Genomic DNA, 12,454 nt, shown 5'->3' with positions numbered 1-12,454 from the left:
CAGAGTACAGGCAGCCAGGCGAGGGGACGCAGTTCTCACAACACCTACGCAAGAAGGTCTGAGCGAAGGTGGGCTGAGACTTGGGCAGGGAGGAGGGAGACACTGCAGCACTGTCCCCACCGCCAGTAAAGTGAGCAAGAGGATTCTGGTCATAAAGTGGACCATGAAATCCCAGAGTTTGAGGGAAGGAGGTGTGTGACCAAGATAAATTCAGAGATTAGTCTTTCCCATCGTCACAAAAGAGGGCTTTCTACAATAAGTTTGTATGTGTTGTTACTAAGGGACAGAACTGAGTCTGCTTTAGCAAACACGCACACACAAACATGCGTGGATACATATACACACAGAACCACACTCAGGAGATATTTTGGGGTGACGTACATACCCTGATTGTGTAGGGGCATCAGCTGTGGTGCAGGGGGAGGGGGAGGGGGAGGTTGTGGCAATGGAGTCGGCTGGGCGGTCACAGGACTGAGCACAGCAGTAAACAAGTCCTCAACATCCTTTCCTCCCAGCTCTAGGAAACACAATTACAATGATCATGCAGTTAAAAGTCTAGGAGAGCCATATAAGGATTGCCACTTTTGTGAACTAAAAAAATCAGAACAGCCAGGCCAGCGTGGCTCAGGGGTTGAGCACTGACCTATGATCCAGGAGATCAAGGTTCGATTCCCATCAGGGCACATGCCCTGGTTCTGGGCTAGTTCCCCAGTGGGGGATGTGCAGGAGGCAGCCGATCAATGATTCATTGATGTATCTCTCTCTCTCCCCCCTCCCTGTCTCTGAAAACGATATATTAAAAACAAAAACAAAAACACAGAACACAATTACCTGGAATTTTATATAACTTTCCAAGAATTGCTCCTAGGAGATAATAAATAGAAATAGAAATATTAATAATCACCATTTCAACATACTGATACAAAATAGCATGTCACAGAAATCATTAAAATAGAAGATGAAATTATAAATAAGCATGCAGAAATCTTTGAAAATCATATTTACTCATGTCTTTTAGAAAGCCTAGCTGTAGGGCAAATAGTTTACCATCTGTGACCATTTTGTCTAGCTCAGGACTAAGGATTCCATCCAGCTGCTCCTCACTTAACGGTCGTGAACTCTGACTGACACTTGGCCGAGGCACAGAGGAAGGGTCGTCGGCGACTGGGCCAATATCTATTCCGGCTGCAGGAACAAGGTAAAGACATTAAAAAGTAAATTCTGGACATGCACACAAAATGCAAAACACTATTCACCTGCGTGAACACACAACAGTATGATTAAAATTGAGCAATGAGAAGTCTGTAATTCTGAATTAATCAGGATTGTTTTATCAATCGGGATAGTCAAAATTAGTAAAAATTAGGCACAGTGTATTTGTAAACTGGGTGCCACTTAAAGTTACAGTTTACTCTAAATAAATACGTTTCCTGATGAGTACAGGAACACTTCTGGGTCTGAAGTGCTAATTTCCACAGAAAATGAGCAGCACATTATTAAGACAGGAGCCTAAGAGAACGTTCTATATGCCACAGTCACTACATGAGTAACAGCTTTAACTTGGAAAAGGTGGGTCCTAATGTACAGTTCCCCTACCACATGCGGCATGTGAAACAAGGTATATGTTTCACAGAAATGAATGAGAAGCTCTAAAATTCTTAATGTTTAGTAAACACAATCCCTGTGAGTAATTTCAACTATAGGTCATATTTTTGAAATATTCTGTGGTCAAGTACAAAACAGACTGTGTTTAGGATCTAACATGCCCTATCTCACACAAATTGCTTTTTAAAGCAGTAACTACATTTAAAAGTAGTCTATCATCTAATTTCTTTACCATGCATTCTCAATATTACTATTATTAAAAAGTAAGATTTAGCCTGCTCTTATTTGATTTTATATTAGAAACTAACTCTATAACACCTGGGTAGAATTATAAATTACATGTTAACAAAAATAAAACCATTCATTAAACAAAACAAAACAAAACAAACTACTGAGAAAGTCACCCAAAGCACGATACAGCAGTACCATGCTTTAGCGGCACGCACAAAGGGGAAGGCAAAGGAAGGATTAGTGACAAATTAGCACTATGACAAATACGCATGCACCTACAGGCTGTGGCTGCTGAGATCACTATAAAAAAGACTACTCTAGTCAGCCGTCATCCATTGCTCAGGTTCTTACCAAACGGAAAAGGTGAGCTGTCAACCTGGAAAGTGCATAAATCAAGACCTACAAGACCCAAACCAAATAAAATGGGTGATTACCACAGGAGCGGAGGCGAGGGGCAAACAAGAGAAGAAACAGGACACACGAGACTTTAAGGCAACACGCCTTCCATGTGACGCCATCATAAAGACGACAGAAATTAACTAACTTGCTGTTTCCCCTCCTAAAGCAGGAGAGCCGAGGCAGATCAAATTATAGTGAATTTTTTTATAATGACCAAAACATTTTTTTTTTGTTTGCTTTAGAGAAAAGACTACACTTGTTGCACACACACGCACCTCTCTCTCATATCCTAAGACAGACACTGGGCAAACAGCATTCAATATACCTGAATGATCAACTGATTTTGCAAGGTCATCTGAAATTATTCCAAGAATGTCATCCTCTGTGTTTAAGACTTCGGATATATCAGCTAAGGGGTCGTCAGCAGTACCTAAATACAGTAAGTGTATTTTTAATGTCTCGATAGTTTCCCAGACGTTAAATTCTAAAACACCCTTACTCGTTCATCTACTTACTACATATCTCGAGTACAGCAGATGCTGAAGTACGGGCGAGAATCACAAAACATTAAGATCGCTACTTCTAAAATAAAGGACTTTTGTTCACAGGAAAGGTACTCTGATGTTTTGAGTAACAAAACATTAAAGATTAAGACTATTTTTGTTTTGTGGCAAATTTGTATTAACAATGACATAAAGGCCTATAGGCAATCAAAGTGAAATAGAATACTGTAAGAAACAAGGCAAAAAAAAATTCATTGAGAAAGTGACATCTCTAAAAATGACATCTGGAAAATAAAAACACAGAAGATAAAATAGGAAAGGCGAAGCCATCACTTAGAAGTTGGCTGTGAGGTGAAGCCAGACGCCATGTGGTCCCAGCCCACCTCCCTTCCCCGGGCACTGGCGGGCACTGGCCCACACTTGTGCCCGCAGCACCGGCCACGCTGCCCCGACACGCATGTTCCAGCCGCTGAGCGTGGAGAAGTGACTAAAACCAGGACGTGCCCTCACAGAGCTTACCCTCTCAGAGGGAGTTAGACAATAAATGACATCAGTGTCAGTGCCATAAAGACTTTAAAATAAGCAGACAGGACTAAGAGTCAGATGTGCGGCGCTGCATTAGACTAAGTGGTCAGTCAGGGGAGGCTTTTTACAGGACATGACCACACACGAGTGTAAATGAAAGGAGACGTGCAGAACGGAGCAGGTAGGGTTTTGCCAACACAGGGAGCCAGCGTGCTGGCTGTAAGAAAGACAGCTACGCAAGGGTATGTGGGAGCTTTACTCTCAAGTACAACGTGTAACGGGAACTTGCTAGGAGGCTGCGGCCCGGAGAGCGTGTGATTACCACCTCACAGGTGCGCGCTGGCTGCCATGTGCGGAACAGAGCGGCTGCAGGTGGGGGGAGTGTTGGCAAGACTGGCAATCTGCAGACCAGGCAGCAGGCTCTGCTGCGCAGTCCAGGTGAGAGCCGGGCACGGCCTGCACCGCAGGGACAGGGGAGCTGAGGTAAGAAGTGGGTGCCTGTGAGGTACAGCCTGAAGGCAGGGATGAATGTGTGGGTGTGTTAGATGTGGAATGGGAGGTAGTAAGAAGTCAACGGCAACTCCAAAGGTTTCTGGCCTAACAAGCAGAAAACTATTTAGGCTAGCTTTCGTAATTATGTCAGTCATTTAACTTAGGGAACGTATGATTTTTTTAAATAAAAACGGGACAAATAGTCTTGTCTGACTAAATGCATACTTCCCAAATAGAATTGATACATACACAAGAATATAATTTTCAAATTGAAAGAAAATATAAATCTTGCATGCCCAAATATTCATAAAGTTTTAAGAAAAAATTATTTCAATAATATATTTTCTCTAGACAACAGTCCAGTTGAAAGAAAAAAATTCTGGATAATTCCTTCAGGGGTCATCTAGTGTGCGTGTGTGTTTTGGATGGAATGCTGTACACTAATCATAACAAACATTTTTTAAAAGGCCATGTTTAAAAAGTTTACCCCCACCTGAACAGGTTTTATCTCTCACCAACACATTAAAATTGATGTCACAGACTATGTTAAGTGAAATGTAAAACAGAAAGAAAACTGCTACGTGGAGGTTTCCCATCATGAAGGCGGAGTGGCTCAACAGCAGAGAACTTCATGGTTTCAGCTAAGTTTCGAAATGTTTATCTTACTCTAGTCCTCATATTTGGCTTTATCATCAAACCATTTCTCTTCAGCAGTTTTGTGGAAAAAACAACAACAAACAAATTCAAATAAAGAAAAAAGGAAAAATAAAGTATGGTAAGGTCTTCCCTGTCGCAGTACAGCTGCTGTCCACTTTCAGTTCTGTTCCTCATAAAACTCAAGTGCAAATAATGTCTAAGTCTTTAAACTGCTAGTCATGATTTTTAGTTAGATACATCTTTCATAGCGAGGGTTTCCTTCAAAGGACCCACAGGTCTTTCACGACACATTATTTTAACAGCATGTTCACATGGACAAGAGCAGGTCAATACTTCAAACAACAGAACGAAAGTAAAAGTGAAATAATCTGCTAAAATCAACGAACAAAAGCACGGCCTCAGTACACCAGCGGGAGACGGGACGCGTGCATGCAGACAGAGGGCTGAGACGGCCTCTAGTCCAGGCAAGAAGTCAACGCCAAAAAGGAAAAGCCTACATTTCAATCCAGGATAATGCCAGGTTAATAAAGCTGTAACGACCTAACGTATCAAGCTGTCTTTCAGTGGAAGATTGCTGTAAGAGTACTTTCCAAGTTGAGTTTATGAAATTAACTGAGCAACAAATATAATCAGTGGCAAGAAGGACGTTTATCAGAAGAACGTTAATTATAATTGCTAGTAAGACAAAAATCTGGGGGGGGGGGGGTTCTGATCACAGCTCTCATACATCCAACTAATTAAACTCCAGAAGCCCTGCTGATGTTAAACGTATTAACATGTTTATAAATATGTATTAAGTTCTCAGACCTTCCTCTAACACTAAACAGTCCCCATATTCACTGTATCCAGGGTAGAAGTTCTCCATCGGGGGTGATTGTGTAGGGGGCATTTGGCAATATTTGGAGACATTTCTGAGCACCATGACATCATGGGGAAGGAGAGGCTGCAAGTATTCCCCGCTGCATGGGGCCGCCTCCCTCCTCCAACAAAGATTTACCGAGGTCGGCGGCGAGAAACTGATCTAAGGCTATGGATTTCATTTATTAACAGTCTGCCAGCTGGGTCCCTAGAACAGCATTCTTGTCCTCTTATGAATTGCTTTGGGCTGTGTAATTAACAAAAATCTAAATTCCTTAGGTTGATTATAATATTTATAACTCATGGCCAAATTACACTCCCTACGTGTACCCTCAGCAAGTGTAAACCTAACATTCTCCTTTGCAATTCTTGATTTCGGTGGTAGTTACACAGATACATTTATTTGCCAGACATTAAAGACCTGCCCCGTAAAACAGTTACATTTATTACTGAACACAAGTTACACCTCAATAAGGCTAATTTTAAAACTGTGTATGAGGCCAAACCAAAGCATTTCAGAGATTTAAAAGGGAGATAATATCACAGAATAAAAATTCCACATACCGTGAGCTCCAGGTTTTGCAGGAGTTGAGGATGAACTAAGTAGTGGATCTAAGGAAGGATCCAAGAAATGTGTGTTCACGCTTGTTTTATATGAAAGCTGAGCTGTGTCTTCTGATAGATTATCTAAATTTAGCTTGTTTTGTCTACTTGTATCTAGAAGATCTTTTCCAAAGAAAGCTTCCTAGGTAAAACAAAACAAAACAAAAATAAGAATAAATGACTTAGTTATAAAATTCTAAAATGGCAACAGATAATTCTATCACCATTTTTGACAAGGCAGAAATAACAGATAAGCTTGTTATTTAACAAGACAGAAATTGAACACATAAGTACATAAACGACATAGAAATATCGTCAATTCTTTTATGTAGATTTCCCTTATTTTAAAGGTACAATTCCCTAAAGTTTTATAAGAGACAAAGTTATGCAAACAGCAGCACACAATTCTTCCCAGTGTGTTTCTAGAGACAGCAGTATGGTTATTTAATAATTCCACACGAGGCAACAGTGAAGTTAACGGCGGACAAGCGGACAAGCCGCCGGCGCCGTGCGCGCTCGGAGAGCCCCGGCTCCGTGAGTGCCCGTCACTTGGAGGCTGCTGCAGAGCACAGCGCCCGCTCCGGCCTGACCTGCAGCTTTCCCACAAGCCTCGCATCGCGAGCCTCGTGTCCGTTCACGAGCACGTTCAGGACCGAACCCGTTCTAAACCTGGACGGGGTTTCCGTGGCCATTTTAGCCTCACTGCGTGCCCAAGCTCACTTCTCCTCGGGCTTCTGCTTCCCGCGCGCTCGCCCAGAGACCAGGGCCCAGGCCCGGTGGGGGGCCAGGCGGGAGCCCCGGGCGCCCGCACTCCCCGCGGCGAGCTCTGCCTCCCTCTGTCCCACAACGCGGACCGCCCGGAAGGCTGCTCCCGGGGGCAGCCCCGTGGGGCCCCGCGCCCCAGACACAGCGCGGGCACGGCCCTGCCGCAGGCTCGGGGCGGGGGGGCCGCCGGGGGCGCGGCCGTCACCTCGCAGAGCCCGGGAGCCCCCGCCGGCAGGTGAGAAGCCGCCGGGCAGGAGAGCGGGCCCTTCGCTAAGGCGCGGAACAGCGTCCACACTCCCACCAACCGCCTAAGGAAGCTCCCTAGACGCAGGTAACACCTCACAGAAGATCCGAGGAGGAGCAGGAAGGGGAGGAGCTGGAGGGGGAGGAGCCGGCGGAAGGGGAGGAGCTGGAGGGAGGAGAGGAGCCGGCGGAAGGGGAGGGGCCGGAGGGAGGGGGAGGAGCCGGAGGGAGGGGAGGAGCTGGAGGAAGGGGAGGAGCCGGCGGAAGGGGAGGAGCTGCAGGAAGGGGGAGGAGCCGGAGGGAGGGGAGGAGCTGGAGGAAGGGGAGGAGCCGGCGGAAGGGGAGGAGCCGGCGGAAGGGGAGGGGCCGGAGGGAGGGGGAGGAGCCGGAGGGAGGGGAGGAGCTGGAGGGAGGGGAGGAGCCGGCGGAAGGGGAGGGGCCGGAGGGAGGGGGAGGAGCCGGAGGGAGGGGAGGAGCCGGAGGAAGGGGAGGAGCCGGCGGAAGGGGAGGAGCTGCAGGAAGGGGGAGGAGCCGGAGGGAGGGGAGGAGCTGGAGGAAGGGGAGGAGCCGGCGGAAGGGGAGGGGCCGGAGGGAGGGGGAGGAGCCGGAGGGAGGGGAGGAGCTGGAGGGAGGGGAGGAGCCGGCGGAAGGGGAGGGGCCGGAGGGAGGGGGAGGAGCCGGAGGGAGGGGAGGAGCTGGAGGAAGGGGAGGAGCCGGAGGGAGGGGAGGAGCTGGAGGAAGGGGAGGAGCCGGCGGAAGGGGAGGAGCCGGCGGAAGGGGAGGGGCCGGAGGGAGGGGGAGGAGCCGGAGGGAGGGGAGGAGCTGGAGGGAGGGGAGGAGCCGGCGGAAGGGGAGGGGCCGGAGGGAGGGGGAGGAGCCGGAGGGAGGGGAGGAGCTGGAGGAAGGGGAGGAGCCGGCGGAAGGGGAGGGGCCGGAGGGAGGGGGAGGAGCCGGCGGAAGGGGAGGAGCTGGAAGGGGAGGAGCCGGCGGAAGGGAAGGAGCTGGAGGAAGGGGAGGGGCTGGAGGGGAAGTAGGGGCCGGGGAGGAGACAGACAGACAGACAGAAGCGTGGAGTGGAGGCTCCCGCACAGGGGCGGGGCCGTGGGCGCGGCAGGGCTGCAGTGAGCTTTTGAGCAGACGCCCGGTCCCCTGGTCAGGGGCCCTGATCTCTTAGGCTGTCAGATAAAAAAGTGTTAGCAGCCAACACAACAGCGGCTTTCTGTTGTGAATGAATCAAAGTTACACTTTTTTTGTCAGATTGGCAAAAAGTCTGTTTTTCGGTGTGCAGCAGGATTTTGGACATCAGTGTACGGCCGGGAGGGGAAAGGCGGGAAGCCGCCGCCGCGCCCCGAGCTGGTCAGGGCCCCGGCGGGGAGGGCCCGGCGGGCGCGCGCAGAGGTGAGCACTGCCCGCCATGAGCCCCCGGGAGGCAGAGTGGCACTGAGGGTCACTAATGAAACACAAATAAGCAATTAACAAAAACAACCTATTCCTCAAAACGCAGTACCCTTCTTCCATTAACGAGCTACCTAACACAATGTAAAGCAGAGTAGTACCTGCAAGTAGGCAGGGAAGCTTTCCTCGAGCTTGTTTTTCCTTTTCCGGTATCTCTTCTTTATCTTCTCAGTGTTTTCAGCCACAGAAACGGAGTCATCAGCCAGAGCGTCGGGCAGCGGCTCGCCCCAGCCTGAAACGGGGTCGGAGTCAGGGACGCGCGGCACCAACCCCCGGGCAGCCGCCCGGCCGACCCGCAGGGCTCCGCACCGAGGCCGCCCCGAGGCCGCACCGAGGCCGCACCGCGCGGCGCCTGGCGAGCTTGCCACAAAGGCACCGCAAAGCAAGTGTGTAAGTAAAGTTCAAGCATCATAACATTTCATTACGTGTCTATTTAGTATCAGCATGTTTCCTGCCGTCTTTTTTTTTTAAATAAATATGTCTTTATTGATTTCAGAGAGGGGGAGAGAGAAACATCAACGACAAGTCATTGATCAGCTGCCTCCTGCACGTCCCCCATGGGGGGGGTCGAGCCCGCAACCGGGGCTCGTGCCCTGACCGGGAATCGAACCCCGATGTCCTGGATCCTAGGTTGATGCTCAACCGCTGAGCCCCGCCCGCCAGGCTAAAATGCAGCAATTTCCAATTTTTGTTAATTCACAGGACAATACCCCATCCCATGATAATGGAAGAACTCTGTTCAGAGCACATGCTGAAAACAGTAACTTTTCCCCCACATCCTATAGAAAGCATTTAAAATATCCAAGCGTACAGATCATGACCATGATTGCAGCGTCATTAGAGCCGGTTCTGCTACGGCTTAACCAACAACTCAGCTTTCTTTGACACTCCAAGTGAAAATGACAATATTAATTGGAAGATGTATTTCTAAAACATACAATTTTGTTAAAAGTACACTATCACTTTCAACTACATAGTCTCAAAGTTTCCAGTTTTATGCCAAGCAGCTAAGGCAGCAGTCAGAGAAAGGCCTTTCCTGCGATGGCCTTAAAGTCCCGGATACGAAACTAAGTGATTCAGTCCCTAAACTATCTATTATTTAACACAGGAAAAAAAAGGAACTTGTTTAAAAAAAAAAACCTCAAAGGAATATAGTCTACGGGATTCAAATCGTCTCCTTATCACACCTAATTTCTGTATCACTGGTATGAACTCTGCAGGCACTCGGATCCTTTGGTCATAAAAGCAGCAATGAGGTGGTAGTGTTATTTAGGACAGTTCTGTTCAGGAGCGATAGCAACACAAAGGGGTTTAAACCAAACAAAACCCATACCGTCCTCTCTGCTAGGCAACTGCTCCGAAACAGAGCCCGAGGAATCTTTCCTCATCACCGATCTTTTGGTTTTTCCTTGCCCGGTCCGACTTCGTTGCCGTACCATAAATCCACCAATACCTATAAAAAAAAATTGCATAACCTCGTAAATAACAAATTTATCACTATGGGTCCACAGTAAGAAGGGTGAAGTTGCTTAGTCTTATACAGTAAAGCATTTTACAGATGCAATATGGGCTTATTTAAATCATTAATCTAATTTTCACGCAAAACTACAAGAGTTTGGAAATAAGCAAATAAGAGGTTAAAAAGACTGTTGCCTTATCACTAACCAACCAAACCAGCAATGAAAATTCATTTGAGGACAGAATGTCAAAATTAATGTTCTTAACTAGTATCTGTAACTTACATGATATAACTTACATTGTCTATTAGCGGAGGGAGAAAAGAGACAAGACACTGACTACACTAGACAGACTTCAGGGCCACTGCGTCTGTCACTCCTCAGCGAGGCCCTTGGGAGACGTGCGCAGGTCTGCAGTTAAGGGCAAGGAAACCAGAGCTGACTCTGAAATTCTGTTCGCAACTTGACTCTGGGCAACTGATTTAACTTTCCAGTGCTCAGACCCCTTGCTGGTAAAGCAGCGATAATGTTGACACACGGTCAACGTCATCGGCTTTGTCACGTGATCCAAGCCTAACAATGTACTTTGTGACGTAACGGGTCACTGGGAGGGATGGATGGCTTCCATGTGAGGCAGAGAGAGGGGGGAAAAATAAAAGTTCCCAGAAGGAATCGCAGTGTCTAAAAAAAGTAAGTGTATTTATACGCCTCATAATCGGGAAGAAGTGAAATCGTTTCCACAAAGTGATTTGGGTGACGCTAGTCTGGGTCCTTATAGATGTGGCCCCTCTGTAAGGAGGCTTAGCACCTGAGGTCCTGCAGAATACAAACAGTGAGACAGTTCTTTCTCTTGTCAGTAATACGAGCAATCGGAACCAATTCAACTTAACACCGCACAGGTTTGGTATATAAAACATTAATAAGCTGCCTAAAGAAAGGCTATATGTTTTGAATTGTGACCATTTCAATAATTTACTCCAATAGGGCAAATAAAATATGACAAGCAAGACAGCTTTTCTCTCTACCCCCGAGGCAGACAGGAAATAAGAGAGTTTGTCATCATAGTACTAACAGGACTATACACTTCAGGAGGCCTAAGGACCCTAACACGCCTCTTCCATACTGTGTATTTCCTGGCACTCCGGCATAAATACTAAAATAAGCTTAAAAAACAAAAATATTAGAAAGGTATAGATAAAAGCCATCTAGTAAGGCATTTGATGAAATGGCTGACGTTCCGGGAAAGGCTTTAAATAACGATTTATGGTGAAGTATCACAGATCCAACCTAAGGAATCTGTCACCCGAAGAGCACATTCAAACAGTTCAGTTCTTTCACTTAAACACCCACGTCTCAGTTCAGAAGATGCGGAGAAGCTGCGTTTCATCCTGTCAATTGTAAGGGAAGCCCTGGCCACTCTATTTTTCCTAGACTGAGTTGGGGCGGGATCGGAACTCGCCGCACCTGGTCTGTACGGTTTCCGTTTCCTCTTTTTGACGCCCTCGGTCCCTTCCATGCCCTTGGCGTCGTCATCCGCAGCTTCCCGCTCCGGACTAGATTCTGACTTCGCATCACAGTCCATGAGCTCTCCTTCTGGAAAACAGTAAACGTACAGAGAAAGTTGGGAAACCTATCAAGTACGTCATTCCCACGGAACAGGAAACACACAGAGAAGGGTCACAAGCCCTGCTAACCATGCGCCCAGGGTGGGAAAAGCCCCCAAATGGCCGCAGAGCTCATGCTACTTAATGCAGTACCTCAGGAAATGAAACAGTTACACACACAGAGAAAATTATAAATCAGTTTGCACCCGAATCATTCCCTTGGTTTTAATTATGTCCTCAGGCCGCGGACCCCATGGCTCGCTCTCCAGCCCAGGGCTCCCTTCTGATTTCCAACTACAGCTGGAATTGGGTGTCACCTATTCAAATACTATACCCAAAACTGAGCTACCAATTTAAGACAAACCTTCTCCCTTTCCAGGTGTTAACCTATCGTCGTTAAAAGGCATGGAGGGCCTGGCGTGGCTCAGCGGTTGAGCACTGACCCATGAACCAGGAGATCTCGGTTCAATTCCCACCCAGGGCATATGCCTGGGTTTTGGGCTGATCCCCAGCAGGAGGCAGCTGATTAATGACTCTCATCATTAATGTTTCTCTCTCCTCCTCTGAAATCAATCATACATGTGTGTGTGTATGTACGCACACAGACACACACACACACACGTGTGTAAAGGTCACGTAAGAAGGGAGGGAACCAGCAAAGGCAGGTCGGGGAAGACCACCCATCTGGCTGGAAAGGGCAGGTGTCACACTGAGGGTTACCTACGTCAGTGGGATTTATCCTTACAGGAATCATTCGTATTTTAAAAGCTACCTTATATGCTTTAATTCTTGCAAACATACAGCGCACAAAATCAATCAGTACTACCTCGACTGTCATCCATTTCGCCGTCCCGTGAGTGCTCGGACTGGATGTCTGGGGGGGTCTGCAGGACGGCCACGCTGTTCTGGTTTATAATCCTCAACTTCAACTTTGGCTTTGACCGTTTTCTTCTTGGAGCTGTAGCTATGAGGCTCTGTAACTGCGTCATCCCTGATTCGGTCAGGCACACCCCGTCCTGGGTGTAGGTCTTGGGTGGGTCTGCAAAAACAATATCCA

General features: G+C 47.5%; 1 protein-coding gene across 1 annotated transcript in view; it reads right to left on the bottom strand.

The window, feature by feature from the left end:
* Positions 1-12,454, bottom strand: part of KMT2C (lysine methyltransferase 2C) — a 179,842-nt gene that overhangs the window by 44,807 nt on the left and 122,581 nt on the right. The window contains exons 22-31 of the mRNA XM_087821306.1: positions 12,224-12,436; positions 11,258-11,386; positions 9,670-9,789; positions 8,438-8,568; positions 5,835-6,015; positions 2,561-2,665; positions 2,188-2,235; positions 1,048-1,185; positions 832-864; positions 386-517 (exon numbers count right to left, since the gene is read on the bottom strand). Of these exons, the coding sequence (XP_087677432.1) occupies positions 386-517; positions 832-864; positions 1,048-1,185; positions 2,188-2,235; positions 2,561-2,665; positions 5,835-6,015; positions 8,438-8,568; positions 9,670-9,789; positions 11,258-11,386; positions 12,224-12,436 (1,230 nt within the window). The remainder of the gene's footprint in view (positions 1-385; positions 518-831; positions 865-1,047; positions 1,186-2,187; positions 2,236-2,560; positions 2,666-5,834; positions 6,016-8,437; positions 8,569-9,669; positions 9,790-11,257; positions 11,387-12,223; positions 12,437-12,454) is intronic.

This window comes from Miniopterus natalensis, chromosome 10 (assembly GCF_054644295.1).
Source record: "Miniopterus natalensis isolate mMinNat1 chromosome 10, mMinNat1.hap1, whole genome shotgun sequence".
In the NCBI taxonomy this organism is placed as follows: Eukaryota; Metazoa; Chordata; class Mammalia; order Chiroptera; family Miniopteridae; genus Miniopterus; species Miniopterus natalensis.
The sequence above is the reverse complement of the archived record's forward strand: the minus strand, read 5'-3'. Positions and strand labels throughout refer to the sequence as shown.